Source organism: Calonectris borealis, chromosome 2 (genome assembly GCF_964195595.1).
Source record: "Calonectris borealis chromosome 2, bCalBor7.hap1.2, whole genome shotgun sequence".
NCBI lineage: Eukaryota > Metazoa > Chordata > Aves > Procellariiformes > Procellariidae > Calonectris > Calonectris borealis.
Genome location: NC_134313.1, coordinates 92,484,969 through 92,504,214, shown reverse-complemented (window position 1 = coordinate 92,504,214; position 19,246 = coordinate 92,484,969). Strand labels below are relative to the sequence as shown.

At 43.5% G+C, this 19,246-nt stretch overlaps 1 protein-coding gene across 1 annotated transcript in view; it reads right to left on the bottom strand.

Annotated features, from left to right (window-relative positions):
- Nucleotides 1–789: 789 nt before the first annotated feature.
- CDH20 (cadherin 20) overlaps nucleotides 790–19,246 on the bottom strand; it is a 119,401-nt gene continuing 100,944 nt past the window's right edge. Inside the window, exons 7-12 of the mRNA XM_075142517.1 lie at nucleotides 18,553–18,806; nucleotides 14,940–15,076; nucleotides 12,303–12,424; nucleotides 10,314–10,431; nucleotides 3,631–3,882; nucleotides 790–2,152 (exon numbers count right to left, since the gene is read on the bottom strand). Coding sequence (XP_074998618.1) covers nucleotides 1,653–2,152; nucleotides 3,631–3,882; nucleotides 10,314–10,431; nucleotides 12,303–12,424; nucleotides 14,940–15,076; nucleotides 18,553–18,806 — 1,383 coding nt within the window. The 3' untranslated portion in view covers nucleotides 790–1,652. The remainder of the gene's footprint in view (nucleotides 2,153–3,630; nucleotides 3,883–10,313; nucleotides 10,432–12,302; nucleotides 12,425–14,939; nucleotides 15,077–18,552; nucleotides 18,807–19,246) is intronic.

The following is a 19,246-nucleotide window of genomic DNA, read 5'->3' as shown; positions in this document are numbered from 1 at the left end:
GACTGTTCTGCTTTCAGAAGCCTTTAGCCACCTTCCATGAAACTTGTGTAGTGTAATTTCCCTGGCCCTTCCCATTTACACATCCAGGCTCAAAACTTTGATTGCAGAGTAAGAATGACCATCAATTGATATTGCATATTATAGTCTGTCATGTCTCTGAAGGCATGAGATTCTGTCAGGGCTGTGTAACTGGTTTCCAAGCTTCTCAATGCCCCAGCCATAATGTTTCAAAAAAATCAGCCAAGACTTTCTTTTGACTTCAGCATGGTTGGAATAGAAAAGTAACTAGTCCGGTGGGCTGCGCTTGGGCTGATTCACTGCTAAGGACAATGTCCAAGTGAACATCGATAAAAGAAGCAGGCAATCTGCTCGAACCTGCAAACTGAAGGCTTGTCTCCTTGACACGATGCTGATGAACCATTTTTTCCTGAAGCTCAAGGCATGTAAAGCCACAGATAAGCACTGTGTAAAATGCAAGTTATCTGCACAGATAACTTCTGTGTGCAAAGTAGTCAATAAATTGCCATCAGACTTTCCCTTCTGTTTAACTTTTATTAAAAGAGGTGCTAAGGTACTGTACTGTATGCAGTACATCATATTTATTACCAAAATTAACAAATATACAAAACTTATACATGTAATTTTCTTACATCCATTTATTGGTCTATAATACTGCATTTGTTCAAGTAGGTTATCTACAGTATGTAAACATCCCTTGGATTGACCTCACACAGATTAGGAAAGCCCATCTAACCCATGTAGTTACCAAATATAGCTTTTTCTTTTTTTAAAATTTATTTGGCTTTCATTGGTAGAATCTAATCTTCACATTTGGCACATGGAAGAGACATCTACAGTGCAAAAGAGGCAGATTTTCTGGTTTTGTTCTGAGCAGTTTAGCGGAGTCATGGTTTTAAAGAGCCGAGAATAAATTTACACAAAATTGATAGATGGATTAGTGTTAACGCTCATAGATCAGCCATTAAACTAGAGCAGAAATTCAAAGCCTCTTCCCTAGCCCGCTTGGCCAGGTGGAAAAAAGAACTCAGCCTTGTTTCTAAAGGATTAAAAAAGGACTCTGTTAGCAACAGAGAGAGGAGGTTTAGTTTACAAAGAGCCCTCTGAGATTCCAGTTTCAATTTTCTGCTTTGTGGGAATTTTTTTTTCCCTCTTGTTAGCAAGCAATTTTTTTTCCTTTCTAATGGGGGAAAAATAACCGTTGGGGAACCACTTTTCTATGCTGGCAATTTCTCAGTCAGTCAGAGATTATGGTTGGAGTTTACAGATCTTTGAACCCAGATGTATATAGCTCAGTAAGCTGCCGTGTACCAGGGAGAGAGAGAGAAAGAGGGAGGGAGAGAGAAAGAGAGTAACGTCATTATATTCCAGTTGTGGAGCTTTCCAATTTTGCTGTAAAAAACAGGAAAAAACTTTCTTCCTTCTGCTTCTCACTGTTTCAAAAACGTGACTTAGTTTAACTGAGTAAAGCTGATCCAGAGAGACCTTCATTCACACCCTTCTTCCCATTCTCACCCAAGCACCGTATTGCTATTTTTTAGGAGGCCTCACACATGTCCATGGAAGCATCTGATGAGAATGGACCTAACCGGACGCTTGTTTCGCATGGAAACCCCTCTGCCATTCCTCGTCCGTTACCACAGAGCCCCGCTGCTGTCCGTGGCACCGTACATCTCGGCCAGCTTTTTGAAGCGCGGCCCCCAGTCCGTCAGGTAGTCGTAGCTCTGGTCTGAGTCTGTCGTCACCGACTGTAGGGAGCTGAGCGACTCCGCCACCGAGCCGTTCCCTTCAAACATGTACGTCTGGAGGGAGTCGAAGGGAGGCGCCCACAGGTCCATGTCAGCTTCGTACAGCTTGGCGAGCACGTAGTTGTGGACGTTGTTGTCCATGACGCACGCCTGAGGCACGTATCGGGAGAGGCTCTCTATTTCAGGGAGCATGTCCTGCCGGTTTTTCACCACCAGCTGGGCCTCCCGCGGGTTCCACATGGCAGCGATATCGAAGGCCTCCGTGTCCTCCTCCCCACCGCCCTCGTCGTCGTACCTGACGATGTTCTCGTGGATGTTCTCCTCCTCGTCGATGATGTACGGCTGCTTCCGCTGGCGCCGCATGGAGAGGATGAGGAGCACCAGCACTGCGGGAGGCAACCGAGACATAGGGCCGTCAGCGAGGGGGCAGATCTTGCAAGGGCTTCCGACTCTCTGCTGCCCTGTTTTCCCCTCAGTGAGCCCAGCCAGTCCCTTGGATTCAAAGACCTCTGGTGCTTGTGGGTGGAGGGGTGCAGAAATCCCCTCCCCTGGTCAAAATTAGTAGCTTGATGTCCTGCTAATCTGTCCCTTTTCTCACCGTAATTCTTAACTCTCGGTGACACTTAGGACATGTCTATCCAGCGGTGCTTGCCAATGCACTGTAGCAACACTTGAGCTACTTTTAAGCTAGCCAGATCTGGTATCAGTAACGGTTTATTTGCAGCGGCACACAGCTCCACAGAGATAATTTTCTCCTGCTGTGTAGCTGGGTTTTGCAGCCTGCTTTGGGGATGCCTCTTGGGCTGGGCGCTGCACATGAATAGATGGCTGGTGCCGAGGCACCCTGGTGATACGTCTGCCTGCACGGCAAAATGCAGAGCTAGCCCCTTGGTCTGCTCCAAAGCATTTTTGTCTTTCTCTGCAAGGCACTGCCTTGGGCTGGGTAGAACTACTGTCAGCTGCTCTGCGCTAATGAGGTGCAGGTGCTGCTTAGCATGGGGAGAAGTGGTCGTACAGGCACCAGAGGCCTTTACTATTGAAAATGTGCCGTCACCTGGTGATGGTATTTCCAGGGCTAGAACTCAGCAAAGGTTTTGGATGCTGAAATTTTGGACTGAGGTATCTAGGCTCCTTTGCAGGGCCAGAATTGAGGAACTTTTAAAGAATTTTTCCTGTACTCTACTCCACTGCTCCTCAAACTGGTTCCTCTGAAATTTCAGGGAATGTGTGTTTTGAACTAATATCTCATGACTCAAGAGAGTGAATGAGGGAACTGAAGTTCTTTTGATACCAACAGCTAACAGGGGACATAGAAGGCCTGGGCAAGGAAAGGATGAAATTTATTTGTGGAGACAGAACACATGTAAGATGCGCAGCCCCTTTATAGCAGCACAGGCACCATTTAAATGCAGTGTCTCAAGGAAAAAGAATGGAGGTGGGGATATCTCCTGCCAAAAGACAAGAGCTTACCGCTCCTGTTTCCTGTGAGAGCATATGACCAGAAACTTCTGAGGATGAGAAAGTAACTTGTCCCCAGCCACAGCTCTCAGTACTTCCTCCCGGCATACCCCTTCCAGGAAAGCAGGGCCATACCAGACACCCCTGCACTTTGGGGATCTGGCAGAAGTATTTGCAGGCCATATTTTTCTCCCATTCCTACACCCCAGGGTCTGAAGCCATATGCAGCTGACTACACCATCTGGTCTTTGATTTGGCCCTTTAAGTATGTGTGTGTCTACATATAATATATACATATACATAGATGTGTGTGGGTGTGTTTGTGTCCTTCACCTTCAGTGGATCAGCAACCCCCTGGCCAGAACCGAAGAGTTTGTCCCGTCCCAAGAAGAAGCCAAGGGTTTACCTAGCAGGACAAAGATGCAGGCGAGGATCGCAATGAGTGCCCCTCTGCTCAGGCTGACGGGGAGGACATAGGCCTCCGCGTTGCAGGACATCACCATGCCGTCATCATCGCAGCTGCACACGTGCACGGTCAGCGTACCCGTGCTGCTCAGCACGGGGCGGCCGTTGTCGCTAATCAGGATGGGGAGGTAAAAGACGTTCTGCTCATGTTGTCTGAAGCCAGAGCGCCTTGTCAAAATCCACGCTGTATTGTCTAGGGGTAGAAGATAAATGGAGAGAAGACCTTATATGCAGAGCAAATATATTCAGCAGAGAAGGAAGGTTAAAAGAAATCAGCCCTAGACCCACATCCTTTTGTCTTCTCTCTTTTTTTCTTTGGTTTCTATCAGTTTGTCATTAATCAGCATTTTGCCTCTGCCTCCCCTATTCCTGTATCTTCTCAGGCCATGGCTCCAAACCTGCAAGGCATACACACCTTATGAGTTGCCTTTACCCCTTATGAAATAAAGTGCCCCGAGCAAACTCGCAGCCTTCAGATTTAGCTAAAAGAGCTTTCAGAAGGCAAGACAGAAACAAACAGTTGAAGGCAACTTGTAGTCCCCATTTGTTCATGCTCAGCAGCTTTTCTAGACCTCGCTCTTAAACGCTGCCACCATTTTGGAGATGCTAGTGTATAACCCTTGTGGACATGTTAAGGTTCTTTTTTTTTTTTTTTTTGGATACATGGCATGGCCATCTGCTTCAGGCAACAAGGAAACAAAGGAAAAAACCAGCTTGCTATCCTAGAGCAGCAGCAACTTGAAAATTTGCAACTAAACATTTTTCAGTGAAATACATGCAATTTCATTGGCACTTTTGCCATTGGAAGAAGTGGGAATGCTTCATGTCATCATTGTCAGAATTATTCTGCTTTGATTTGGCTGTTCTGCTTCATTTAGTCTGAGCACCTGTTTTTTATAAGAACTTGAATCAAAATGAATCAAAATGATGCCGCTGAAACAAAATAGTAAGAGAGTGGCCTAACAGCCAGTTGCTGTTGGTAATTTCAAGGGAAATTCCTTCCTTTGGGGCTTTTTCCTCCATATTCAGCATGTTTTTTAAAATGTCGGAATTCCCAGTGACATTTGAATTCCTGTCTACCCCCTCCCTCAAATTCCTCAGACTGTGCACCAAGTTTCCTAATCAGAAAGAAATTGGATTCAGGAATTTATTCTTCTCAATTCTCATCTCAGGAATGCCAAGGCAAAATCTTTGGAGATCAGTGATGATTTTGTCAGTGCTGACTTTCAAGCTTTTTGGCCTTGGAGACTTCTAGAAAGTGCAAGACTGAATGTCTCCAGTGTGATCTGGGCCACCAGGGGGTCTAAAGGAACCTGCAGGAAAATTGGCCCTTCTTACAAACATGTCTGCAAATCTTGGGCCAGCTAAGATAAATGGGGAACACAGGTACTTTTTCTCTTTGGCAGACCTACAAGCCCTGACCCCATGCAGTGATGCTGTGGGATTTTTGGGAGCTGAGCTTGATGCAGTTTCTTTTACTACTTAGTTTTGGTTCCTGTTCCCTTGGTTCAAAAGAGGTCACATCTGCATCTCCAGGTTGTTACCAATGTACATTTGCTATGCTTGGAAAGGCAGGATGCCAATCAGCTGTTCCCAGGTGGATGGCACAATGGAGCTGCTGCCTGGAAATGGCAAGAAACTTTCTGATCACAAATAGACTGTGAAAAAAATCAAAATATCAACAAAGGATTGTTCCATTTCCTTATTAGTTCCCTGTGAATTCATTGCTAAAATTTAAATCTCCGGTGATTTTCTTCAGTGCAGAGACTCAGGCTGCATGCAGGTAAATCAGCTGTATTATCTGCTGTAGTCTGAACATCAGAAATGATTTGATGGCTTTTAGGAGTGAAATCAGGAATGTTATATAGAGCCAGCTATGGAGTATATCCAAACTCAAGCTAGACTTGCTAGACTTGCCTGCTAGACTTAAATGATACTCTGAGTTCCATACTTTGTGCTGCAAATCTTATGGCATCAGACAGTACTGTCGCACATAAGTATTGAGACGTCGGGCTACACAGTTCATGAGATTAGTTTGGATTTGTGACACGTTTTTAAAAAGAATCTCAGTTTTTTTTTATTTCTTGCACGTCAATGACATTTCAAGCTTTTACTCTGAAAGTGTAAAATTCTGAAGCGTGCATGCATGTCTGTATGTGAATATATAGTGAAATGGTAGTGTCTTGTTAAATCATGTGATCCTAAGAGCTGGAGCTTTGAGGAAAAACCACCAGGTGCAACATGAAATCCCCAAAGTTGCTTAAAACTGATTATGTGTCACTGTTTACTGATTTCACCACCCTTTGATATGCCATGCAGCTCTGAATCTGTGCAGCGGGTGTGGACAGACATGACGATTTTCAGGAATGTGTCCCAAAATCCAGCAGAGAGCAGCACCCTGCGACTACCACGGCTCCTGGGCAAGGGGTGTGCTGTGGATGGGAGCCCTCGCCTCCTGCGAACCTCCCCCTCCTCTCTCCTGTGGCACATGCAAGTGCTTTCTCTCCCTCGGGCTGTTTATGTGCCCTCTAGTATGTGCTCCCAGCTATTAATACCACGTCTTTTCAACACTGAGCCTGTTTTAGCCTGAGAAAAAGCAGCCCAAAGGGCAGAAAATGGCAAAGTGCCTGGATTTATACTGTGTCAATGGAAATGTGAGTCATCTTAACAGTGTAGTAATTTGGTTGCATTTCTCTTTCGTGAGTGAAAGACACACTCTCTTTAAACTGACTTATAAGTCACAAATTCTATTCATGTGACAGCAAACCTTCATTTTATGTAAAATTGCTCTTTGTGAGGGAAAAAGACTTCATTTTTCTGAGCTAGTCATACTTTGCCTGTAAAAGAAGTCACAGGCAGTGAACCTGACTGAACCTGTGCAAAATCAGCTAGTGAAAGATCTCAAGTGCTTTTAACCATAATTCCTTTTTCAGGCCAAAACCAAGTTTCTGTAAGCAGATATTGAAAGATATATATGTATATTTTTTTTTTTTTGCTGTGATGTGCTGACCGTATCATCCAGGTCTTAAATGTTCTTTGTGATAAAATTCTCTTGGTGACTCTTGGAATTACATTTTGGCTCTTTAGTTTTGTTTTGCTTTGTACTAGGCAGGCATCCAAATCATCCCTAAAGAGTCACTCTACCTGTTACTCTGCAACTGCAATATGTTGGTGCCAAAGCTTGTTGTGTGACTCATTAAAAGCCAATGCGATTTGACGTGCTACTGCAGTGCGAAGGACATGCTGGATTGTGATGCAGCATGGCAGAAACCGGAATGCACAATTTTCTTCCAAATTTGATATGTGCTAAGCCCCAGCCATCAAGAGAAGAGGGCTTGTGAGGACATGAAAGCTCCATTATATTAAAAAAAAAAAAAAAAGCAAGCATGATAAGAATGCACAATATTTTTGCATCGCAGCTTCCAACACAGCGTCTTTGGCTCGCAGAGGGCTGGATGGTAGCACGTAGCTACAGCGCTGAGCAGAGATGCTGAAGATTGCAGCATGGCGGGTCCCGCGCCTGTGTGATCAGCAGGAGGTGAAAGCTGTACTTCCCGCGGGCAGGCAGGGTGGTGTCTTCATGTGGTTGTGAGAAGAAGCCATGGAGAATCTCCTGCCTGCAGTTTTCTGCCCCACTGGAAGTGATGTACCTCCCTGGAGAGGTCAGGGGAATTAACCGCTGTGTAGGTCCAAACTGAGATCAGAGCTAACCACCGCTCTTCTCACAAGAAAGGCTTGGTTTCTTTCTGCATGCGTCTGTACAAGAACTGGGGATTATTAGCCCAGAACTTCTGTTAGTTTTTAAAAACTAATTGTAATAATTATAAATAGTTAGGAATAACATAAAGAAATATTTCACCAGGATTGGGAGAAAGAGCACAAGGAAGTGGGCATTACAGACACCACCGGCTTGAGGAAGCGGTCACATTTTTTCTTGGGGATTTTCAGCTCACTGCTTTTGTGCTCTGCCAAAGCGTGAGGTAGGCCACAGTTTTAGGGAAAGAAGAAATAGCTAAAAATTTTCCTAGGACAAACTTAAACGCAATGGGGAGGACTACTGCCAAGGCTTCCAATGACAGGCCCGGCGGTGGTATGACACTGATGCCTCCACCCATTAAAATGGCTACTCTCTTCATCAGTTCCTGGTACCCAAAGATGGAGGGCAGCAGTTAAGGGGCCACAGAAGATCAGCTCAGAGGTTCATCTGGAAATACAGTAAGCTTATTTTGTTGTTCATCCCATTCTTACAGCAAGCCTCTTTTGCCAACTTTTTCCCAGCGTAATCTCACCTGGATTTAGAAGCAGGGGAAGATGGATTGCCAGTGCCCTACATCAGTAACCGAAGAGATGTGAGACCCCACCTCAACTCCCTACTTCATCATATATATCCTATACAGCCTTGGGAAGTCATGTAGGCCCAGAACTTTGCAGATACTTACATGTCTATCTCCCACTGATTTTACTGCACTCAAAGGAAACCAGGAGTGTAAGTAGCTTAATTTCTCCTTGCCCTGGATCCCCATCTATAAAGTGGAGAACAATAGGATTTCTCTGTCTGCCAGACATATATAGAGAATGAATAGACTGAAGAAGTTCTCAGAGACTAAAATGACAAGGGCCAAAGAAATATGTAAAACAGCTCATCAGAATGCAAACTGTGATCTATCTGTTGCTCGGTATAAATCAAGGTTTTAACTGTTGCCAGGAAGGCTGTATGTCTTGCAGTTTCTCTTACTGCTGTATTGGACAACCGGTAATCAGCACAACTGGTAATCTTAACAACGCCTTCCCACAGCCTGGGAAGCGTTGCTGTCTCGTATTTAGGTGCACAGGTTGTGACTAGCAAGGTGGGTTCTGTTTCTTGTCTTGCCACTCTGTGACATAGAGTATAGCTACCCCCTCTGTGACTAAGTCATATAATTTATATAGTCCTTAGTGGTCCCTAGATGAAAATATAAATATAAATTATTGTTACTGAAATGACTACTGCACTCCAAATTGCTGAGGCAGTAAATCAATTCTTATTGTGTATATTTCAAATAGTCAGTGGTTTGACACTTAACATTTTTATTTCAAATTTGTAACCAATAGTACCCAAAGCTTCTTGTGATATATATCTCTGGAAAACTGGTATTTTACGGAGAGTGGGAGGCACAGCTATTCAGTCACTGCTGTCACTACAAATTATAGCAAGTATGGCCTTGGACAGAAAAAGTGCATCTGATGCTGGGAATTTTGTGAGTTTCTTTTTTTAGAACAATGCCTTGAGGATGAAATGAACCTAGTTTGCCAAATGTTTTAGCAATAGTTGTGTTTTATTTGTTCACTTATTTTGGCAATATATATCAAAAAATAAAAAAGAGGGAGACAATGGGAGAGAGAAGGGGGTAAAAATGCAAGAAATTATGAAAGGAGGCTTCAGGGACACTATAGAAAAAAATTTGCTTTTGGGATGAAAAAGCATTAGCACGCTGTGGAGGAGGGCTCCAGACTCTGCAAGTAGCATGTTTTAAGACATGTTTGGTTAGTGAAGGCAGGGGTTTCTTTATTAGCCTCTATGTTGCTCTTTCATATGCCTGCAGAGGCACAGATAGGGGCTTATGGAAGTAAGTGTGACAAATAGGCATGTGTGGGAGCAGGGGCAGGCACTCTGCTTGGAGACTGGCCATGGACGCTGCAGGTGGCCAGTCCTTCTCCCCGTTTATTCTGAAATTGCTTGCTGATTGGTAGTACTTTGCGCACTGAACTCCTGCTGAAATCCAGCCTCTTCATACTGACTTTCAAAGCTCTGCACCGGGTCACTCAAGGTCGTCCCTCTTTCCCGATGAAGGCTGATGTGGACCTGACCTCAGCACCCCTGTCTGCCCACGGAGATCCTCTATCAGCAGCAGTAATGCGAAGGCCTGCCACGGCGGGGCTTTCCTGCAGGCTCCAAAACCACCAAAGCTTCCCCAAAAGAGGCAAATTCCACTGGTGAGGATACTCAAATGCCAGCGCTTTGCCATGAGTCTTCCCACTGGTGTTTCAGTTTCTACTTAGCATCTTACACGGACTTTTAGCTGTATGCCAAGTTACCCCCCCAAGGCTCTGTATCTCCTCCCTGCCTCCCTCCCTTTCCTAGGGAAATGAGGATGTGCAAAGAGGAAGAAAAAAAGTGCTTGGGGGAAAAGACTGGAACAGTACAAGAACCCTCCCTTTCTGTGCCTGGGAGAAAACATGAAGAGTACAAAAAAAGAGCAATGTAATTCCCTTCAGATTTGTCTCCTAGTTCCAATTGCTATCCTACCTTTAAGCATCTCCTTTTGAATGAATGCGGTTTCCACTCCGGTAATCCGAGCTGCCTGCAGCCTGACCACAAGACCTGAATTTGCACAAAACACTGGCACATTTCCTTGAAGAAGAAAAAGGGGCCTATTGCTAGAGAATATTTATAGAGGAGAAAATATCATATAACCTTCAAGTGTATTAAGTAATATGTCATTTTATCACTGCCTTTAAGGAGCAGGTGTCACTTGGTATTATTTGAAATGGCAGTCTTATCACACACTGTAAGTCACAACCTCTCAAGTCCAACTCAGGCATTAGAAATTAGAGTAGCTAACTGTCTGTGTCCACTCTGATTACCTTGATTGTCCCTTAGAGTAAAGTTGGGGTTGTTGGCTGCCTCCGGAGCCAGGCTGTAGTAGAAGTGCTGACCCTCCTGTGGGTCATCCCTGTCGATAGCGCTCACTGTTTGGATCAGCTACAGAATACGAGAACAAAACAGAAATGGGTGAGAAGCAAAATATATATAATATAAATAAACAGATAACATATATATTTTATATATATAAATGTAAGCAACTGGAGTATCTGAATAAAACTGTCTTGCAGAGGTACGATAGATAAATCAAGAAGAGACTCAAAACCTTGCAGGCTTCATTTATTTTGCTATGATCATGCGAATCACTTTTAAACAAAGGAGGAGATAGTCAGTTTGCTTCAAATAACAGACACTTTTCTCTCACGCATCCCTATCTTCTGTTGCACGTTTCTTTTTTCTTTTGAGGGCCCAGGATGTTCAGAAGATTCATCGTGCATTAGAGAGCTTGTAAGAAAGCCCATACTTATTTTCAGCTTCATTTTGCAGGTAGGAAAGGTTGATTATTTTATCACTCTTTTAATTTTAAATCAATTAATTTCTTCCCAAGATGTCAGTGGAAAAGAAAGAGAGAAAAGGCAACCATGCAGACACTCCGCATATGCAATAAATAACACCATGGAAAGAAACTAAGACAATGCTAAATCCAGAGATTTGTCACCTCACCTATAGAGGCTTAGTAAAGTAGGTCTAACAGCTTGAAGCACAGTGAGCTATAGCTCTGTCTGAATAAACATTCTGACATCCTTTTAGAGAAGGAATAAATCACCTGGGTTTTTGCATTCAAAAGTTATTTTTGGATTCAAAGGCAAATGACAGACCCATAAAATCTTATTCACCACCTTATTCTGATTTCAGAATTTTTCAAAATGTGGCAACAGAATTTGGCTTTCTCCACTGAAGGAAGTAGTCCAAATTAGCATGCATTTCTCGGAAAGCTTATTATTTAGGACACTCACCCTTCAAAACCAGGCAAAAGGCTAGGCAATGATTTCTATTCCCTATATTATTAAGGACCTCTGTAAATTAGTGAGATGAAATTATCCTGTATGTGATAGTTGTGAGGATAGTTATCCCAGCAATGAGTAGCTATTTCATTCTGCTTCACAGCAAGCTGGAAGAAGCTTCAGAGAACACAGAGTGATATTATTAGCATAATTTTTCCCTCATAAATGATGAGTGGTGCATCTATGTGTTTAAACTATGCTAGTCAGCTTTGCAATAGGAGACACAAGTCCCCACTGTGGACCCAGGGTGGTGAAGCACCAGGTCGCCTCCCCACAGCAGTAGAGCTTGCACCAACTCCAGCGAGGGAGAGCTCATGTCCATCTGTGACACAGGCAGACCTTGTTCAAGGGTTTTGATGGGGTTTTGGAAGGGAAAGGAGCAAAGAGGCTTCACTGCTTGCTTGGAGGTGCTGGTTTGCAGTGTGCGGGACGGGAAGTCCTGTGTTGTCTATGACTCTCTGTCATCTCCAGTTCACAGCAGAACAGATTCAGTTTGGCACCCCTTTGAAGCTGATGTAGTATGTTATGTCCAGCTCCCGTAAGTCCAGGGGTGCTTAAGGCTCTTATAAATAGGGTCTTGTAACAGTAAACCTTGTTTGTCACACGTGGGCTGGGCTGACTCCATGGCACTTCTCGTAACACTTCTCCTCTCTTTGTTGCTGCTACAGGACACACCAGGTGTTTGCCTGCTGGCACCTGCCCAAGGGAAGGCTTTATTTCATCCATGAAGTGTATTGCACAGTGAGCCTGGAAACTACTGCGGGAGAAAAAGAGGTGCTATATGCGATGCTAATCCCGGTGCGATGTGCTTGCTTTTAGAAAGCAGCACAGACAGCTGCTGACGAGAGTTCAGATGAAACGTGTGGTTAGCGGAGCCCTCTTTCCAACGCTCACCCTTTCCGGCACGCTGTCTCTGAGTAAGACAGCATCCCCTCCCCAATCCCTGGCGTTACTAGCATTTCTCACCTGCCCCGCTTTGGCGTTTTCACAAACAAAAGCTTCGTAAAATCTTGCAAACTCTGGCGCGTTGTCGTTCACGTCCAGGACTTTCACCGTCACGGAGACGCTGCCCACCTGCGAGGGGTTGTCTGGAAGGAGGAGGCACAACGTAAAGAAAGGCAATATATGGGAAGGGGAAGGGGCTGCTCCTCACTCTGCTCGAGAGGTAAAGCAGCTGTTTTGCTACTGACTCTCATTAAATGACATTTTCCCATCAGGAACTCCCGTCGCTTGCGAGTTGTGTGACTTGGAGTGAAGTGGCAAATACTGCTCTCTGTCTATCCTGGCTTCCCATCTAATCACATCTTTTTCAAACAAATTCTGCGTAAAGACTTCAACCTGGTTCAGTCCAATGGGACTATTTCTATAACAAAAGTTTTAGACAATGCCCCGTATTTTTTTTTATTGCCCTTTGACTGGGCAATGCTGTTTGTTGAGCCTCGGTACTGGTGGCACGAATTAGGAAGGGACTCAAGGATAGGCTTATTATTTAGAGCTTGTTGAAAGTGGTAATTCTGCAGTTCAGATATGTTTTTGCTCAGAATTTATGTTCCTTGAACTCAAAAATAGTGTCAAGTCTTTGATACTTTGCACAGGGGGTTTTAAAATGTAATAACACATGAAATTGTACAGAAAAGCTTTCACTGAAGCTTAAAATTGCAATGAAAATTTTACATTCTGCATGACATCATTTGTGATATTTCTGTCCCACTGGTTCATTAGCGTTCTTTGCCAGTAAATCCAGACATCATTTCACATATCTTCACAACTTCCAAACTAAGTGGCCACAGAATAATTTTTTTTTCTTACTATGTTTTTCTGCCCCAAAACATCTTTTTTCCCTTATTTAATGATAAAATGAAACTCTAAGCAGAAAAAAAAAAAAGAAATTCATTATTAAGAGGTCAGAAAAGGTGCAAAAATCCAGAAAATTCTTAAAAATCAGTACTCTCATCTTCTTTTTAGCCATACCACTTCACGCATTTACCTTCAAATATATCTCCCTTTATAGCAAGAAATGATATGTTCATATAAACAATAGAGAATTTTCTTACACTCTGGAATTTTCTTAGATGTTCAATGTACTGTATCCATAACGTGTCACATTATATCATTGAGATAATACTTTTAAACTATATTGTTTCTCCCTAATTTAATCCTTCAGCTTCCCACATATCCATACATAACTTACTAACACACCTGTCATTGTGGCAGATGAATGTCTGCATTTACACTCTTAGTAATATTGATCTAACTTTTAAAACTAGGATCTTTATTCAGGAGCGCACAACTACGGCATTTTTGAAACTCTTCACTAAATTAAAATATTGTGCTGCACAGGTACAGAGCAAAACTGACAGGGTTGACGGAGGATGAGTCAAAGGAAGACATGCCTTCATATTGCTCTCGCCCTCGAGTGCTGCTACAAGGGCAGCTTTTACAGACTCGTGTGTATGTATGTGGATTTACATGGAATTGCAATGGCCGTTGGGGGCTGAAAATAAAGCTAGCGTCAAAATAGATGGGGTGAGATCCTATCATGTCACCAACCCCCCTCACTACTTAAAAAGGGGACAGGAAGGCATCGTGTGCTGGAACAGCCTACAGATTTGTGGCAGAGTCACCTCGACTCTTGTGAAATATTCCTTCTGCTAACTTCAAGTTGGCAAGCTTCTCAAAACTTTTTTCCTCTCAAACAGCCCCGTATCTCTGGTACAGCCTGGATGTGCAGGAAGCTCTCTCAGACATGAGGAATGGCTCAGCTATTGGCAGCAAGCTTTTGAAAAGCTGCTGCCCCTCAGCAGATGAACTGAGAACCTGAGCAAAGCTATGTGCACCGAAGACACTTCAGGTGAAGATTGGGTGAACCTTTTACTTTATTGCTTATATATCCCGAGCTTCTTTATGAAGCTCACATCTCTTAGTATTTCAAATTCAGCTAAATTTTTCATACTGACACTATGCAATGATCAGCATCTCCTTGTTCTCATAGCCTTGGTAAATACCTGGCACGGATGAATCCTGAGCTGAGTTTTAGCTCATCGTAAAATCCAAAAGCATAACGAGTTCAGCATACTAGAAGATCCCAAAGCACTGTGGCCCAAATTATTTATGCAGCAAGCAGATGGTGATGACATTTACTTGCTGCTGAACCAGACCAGATTTCAACCAGTGACCTAGCAGTGTGAGATCATTGCTGCCTACCAGTCCCTGCACCAGGCAATCCTCCCAGGTAGGACTGGCAGCTCTGGCAGCTGTGCAGCCTTCGCAGCGTCTGCTTTAGCTGCCTAGCCCTTCTGGAGAGATAGAGCTCTTGCAGAAACACATCAGGAAGAGTTTTAAATAAATCCGTGGAATACTAATGAATTGAAAAAGCAGCACTCTGCATTTAATTGCCAGCCTCTACTCTTCCCACCACCCTGTGAAAAGGAGCATAAAAAATAAATAAAATGCAGTATTCGCTTGTTGATGTCAGAAGAGTAATTCAGTTAATACGGCTTCCCACTCAGTGCATAAGAACATGTGAATTGCTGAATTCAGGTCTCTCAGCCTGCTTTGTCTATTGTATCTCTTTAATCTATGTACAGTCTGCATTCTCCTTACTCAGCTCCACAGCCAGCACAGTGATGTTGTGCCAAGAAATGTCCTCCCGGTCAAGAGGTCTTGCAGTCATCAGTGCTCCTGATGTAATGTCGACGTAAAAGAACCGCCCCGGATCACTGCTTCTGTCAATCGAGTATCTGCAAGAGTACATATTAAAAATATTATGCAACCCTTGTGAAAACTGTGCGTTATAGCCAACAAAGTACCCCAACAGTGGGAATACTGTCATGCACAGCAGATCCACATTCTTCCACAACCTAGTTATGTGCTCCATTAACTTGTATAGGTACAGAGTGAGATGCTCGAAAAACTAGGAGTTCATGTGGCTAATGACATTTAACGGTGAATACTACTTGGACGGAGCTGGAAGAAAGGAAGATTTAGAGGAAGAAGCCTCAAAGCAAGGCACAGCTCAGCACAGGAACATCTGCTTTACAGAGAAAATCTGTCAGTGAGGAGTGTGATTTCTTTTTCTAAGCAAAATAATTATGTCCTTTCCTTGGGCACAATTCAGACAGGATGAAAATGACTTTACATCAGTTCATTCTCTGGGCACTTAGGATGACGAGGAGGAACCATTCCTTTCCTTGTGCTTTTGTATTCTCTCCTCTTTCAGGGGAATAAAACTCCACAGGCATCCTGGGCCATCCCACTGATTGAGCCATGTCAACGCAAGGGGGATGATGACTAGCTTTCTCATAGCATCTAGCCAGAAAAACAGCTCCCTCTGTGAGGTTGATTCATCATAATTACTGAACCTGCCTGGCCAACATGTCAGTTTAATGCTGGGAACAAGCTTCTCAGGCCCGTGAGCAGCGGAGTGTGGTGGTACCTGCAGGCCAGAAAACTTGGGCAGGGAGGCACCTGATTGACAGCTGTCACTGCTGTACGTGGTCAGAGGGACCGTTTCGCAGGGTGTGTAAAATACTCAATACCCTTCGTATGCATCACCTTGCTCTAACAGCCGTTTGCACGAGTTGCCTTCCCAGCTAGCTATTTGAGCATGGTAAGAGATCCTTCGGCAAAAGCCACACATGTGCCTATGTAAATGCCGCAGCCTAGAACAGAGCCCAGATTTATTCTCATTTTTGTTGGTTCTTTCTTCAAAGTTGATGGGAATTGAAAGCATTAGTCATAACGGATGCTGAACGGGGCTCGTTCTTCTGAATTTTCTCCTTTCAGCACAAATGCATTCCCTGGAACAAGCATGCCAGCCTGATCTTTACATAGGCACGTACTAAACTGGGATATAAAATACTATTGAGCTATGTTGTTGGGAAATTCTTTTACACTTTTTTCCAGCAAAATCAAAGAGGGTGGATGGCAGGTTTGCTTCCCTCTCCTTCCCAGTCCTTCCCACCTCTTCTTAAATAAAGAGATTTCTGAGGCATTTGATTTATTTAGAAAATAAATATGAGTGTTGCTATAATTTGCTATAATAATTATTCTTTTATGAGGGCTATAAAAAGAATTTCTGACAGTTTAAGGCCAACGAGTATCTGAAATTGAATATGGCCTTGTGATTAGTGGTGCGGTATTAATCACCGGTGTCAAGAGGCACAGGTGGAGTCTTTGTCTGGATTCTCCACATAAATTCTCTTGTTAATAATACCTGCTCCTTCACACTCATTTCCACTGTACTCTTTAGATAACCTTCCTGAATTGCTTAACAACAATCATGGCATATTTCCAGCAATCAGAATTTCACAGTGGGGGAGTCCAGGTACTAGATGCTGGGAAAATGAGGATTTGAGAGTTCCCCTGTGTTTAGCGAGCCCTTCCGAAATGTGTCCTGGCTTTTCTATACTTGAAAAAATGGCAAAAGGAGGGGTCAGATCACAGTTTTAATTTCAGTTGGATTTCATCTTGTGTAACAAAATATGCATCTGGGATTTTGTTTTTCTTATCTTGCCTTGCCCTGTGCAAAATGCATTGCCAGACTGATACTGCACAGAGCTGGCATGGATGGAGGATACCACGTAAGAGGCAAGGAGAACTAATTCTTAACATTTGCATTTTAGATAGTATTGCAAATGGTATTTATTCTTTTTTTTCCTTTTTCTCTACCCCAATCATTTACGTTTGTATGTACAAGGTGTACGGGAGGAAGGAGGGAAGGAAGGAGGAAAGAAAGGAAAGTGGGAAGGGAGGAAGATGGGAAGAAAAAGAGGAAGAAAGTTGGGAAGGAACAGTTACAAAGGAGTCTGCGCATATTTGCAACTTTTTTTTTTTAATATATCTTTGGTGATGCATTCTGTGCTTTATAGAGTTCTGTTTCATCAAGGGTAGTCACTGGAAAGCTCTAAAGAAAACTAAGAAAAACCTCATTAAAAATAACAATGAACACTTCTACCCTCTGATAGTCCGCAGAATTATTCTTATACTGTTTTAAGCAGATTAGCACAAAGCTGTTTGCACTGCAGTGTTTGGATAATGCTAAACAGTAATCAGCAAAATAGGATGCGAGTGGAAAAAAGTTTAGGGTAATGAAATTGTGATGCAGACAGTATAATACTTAGTTTTATTGAAGAATTTGAGACAATGTCATGAAAAGTATGATAACCTTATAATGTAGGTAGAAAAGATAGGTATATTAAGGTAGCAGAGATGAAAAAAATAATTAGAGCAGCCACACAGAAAGCAATATCGTTAAGACCAACAGTCTTTGTGTCTGCTCAGTTCTCCCAGCTGAAGCCCACAGAGCTGCTCATATAGATTTCACTTTCTTCAAAAACTCCAAATACTCAGTGTGTCGACTCCTCCCTGTATTTCCCAGGACTGGTCCTGAACGCAGACAATTCAGAAGCTGGACTGACACAAGGTTAGGCAAAGAGCAGCCCAACACCCAAAGCGTTTCTCAGATGAGAGAAGCAGCCGACCTGCTGGGATTATTAACTTGCAGTCACCCGGAGCTTCTGCAGGTTGTGAAAATTAGTATGTGGGCTGGCCTCGGAGAAAAACAGTCTTCTCTGATAAACTGGGCTGACTTGGCAGCCCCTATGGAAAAGAGTGCTGTGATCACACAAATCTGCTCCTTTGGCTCCTTGCTGAGTTGCAGCTACGAAGCTCCCATGGCTGTAAATACATCTTTACCTTTCTTAACTCCTTATGGGAATATCTAGCTCTGCAGCTTTGACCAGACACTGTATAATTTAGTGGTTCATGAATATTTATTAGTATGTATTCAATCTACTCCAAAAGTATTTCAGCTGTTGACAAAGGCAGGCTTTGAAACAGAAGGGGAGAAAGGAGAAGCGAGTTGATTACCTTCCCCTCGGTATGGCAGCAGATTCTCAGCGATGCTGTCAGGTTTTGTGCCAGCAAAGGCACGAGAGTCTGGGGTTTGTGTTTAATGTATGCTCTCAGGAGATGCCTGACCAGTTCATTGCAATGCTAGATGCAGACGTTCTCCATGCCACAGAAAAGGCAAGGGTGAGCTCCTGCATTGCTTTGACAGTTGTAGGAGAGCCCCTCAGTGTGTGAGAGTTTGACAACTACTACTGGCTAAAAAGAGAGAGTCCCTCCCACCAGTGCTCCTTCAGCCCCATCACCGCCCCACCAACTGGACCTACCGGGGAGCGCTCCTGGGGGAACACGCAAAGACAGGACAGACCTGATGGAGTTGTTGGTCACATCCGGGTCCTTGGCAGAAATGATCTGTATGGTGGTTCCAATCTCCACGTCCTCGGGCACTTCCACAAAGTAGAAGCTGGGCTCGAACACGGGAGGTTCATCCACATCCTCCACGCTGATGTGGACGGTGGTGGTGTCTCGGAAGGGACCCAGGTTCAGGAACCGCATTTCCAAGTGGGGGTTGGCACCCTCTACTTTCAAGGTGTAGCTTTTCTTGCTCTCGAAACTTAAAGGCTGAGGAGAAAAAGTATATCTAGCATTAGGCACACTGAGCCATACGATCTAGGCCATAGAATTCTAATTTGCAGAAGTAAAAGATGCCCTCTAATATAAACTGATGCTTCTTTTTTTAAAAGAAATCTTTACTGTGATTTTTAATCATAAGAGTAACAAAGATAAATATTTGCAGATGGAGACAAAGCATCACGTGACAGTATTATTAGGAATGACACTGTCTACATCTTTTTTTTTTTATTTGACGGTTGAACTGAAAAAGCTAGGACAGATATTTGCAGATCACTTCAGAATATATATTCTTTCATTCTTCGTGCTGCAATGAAAATAAAATCGGCTGCGTCACCATTGTGTTGTGATTCACACAGTGTGTTTCATTCCACTGAAAAAAGGCAGAAAACAGACAGCATGGGAGCACCTGAAAATAAGGTAAAGATACG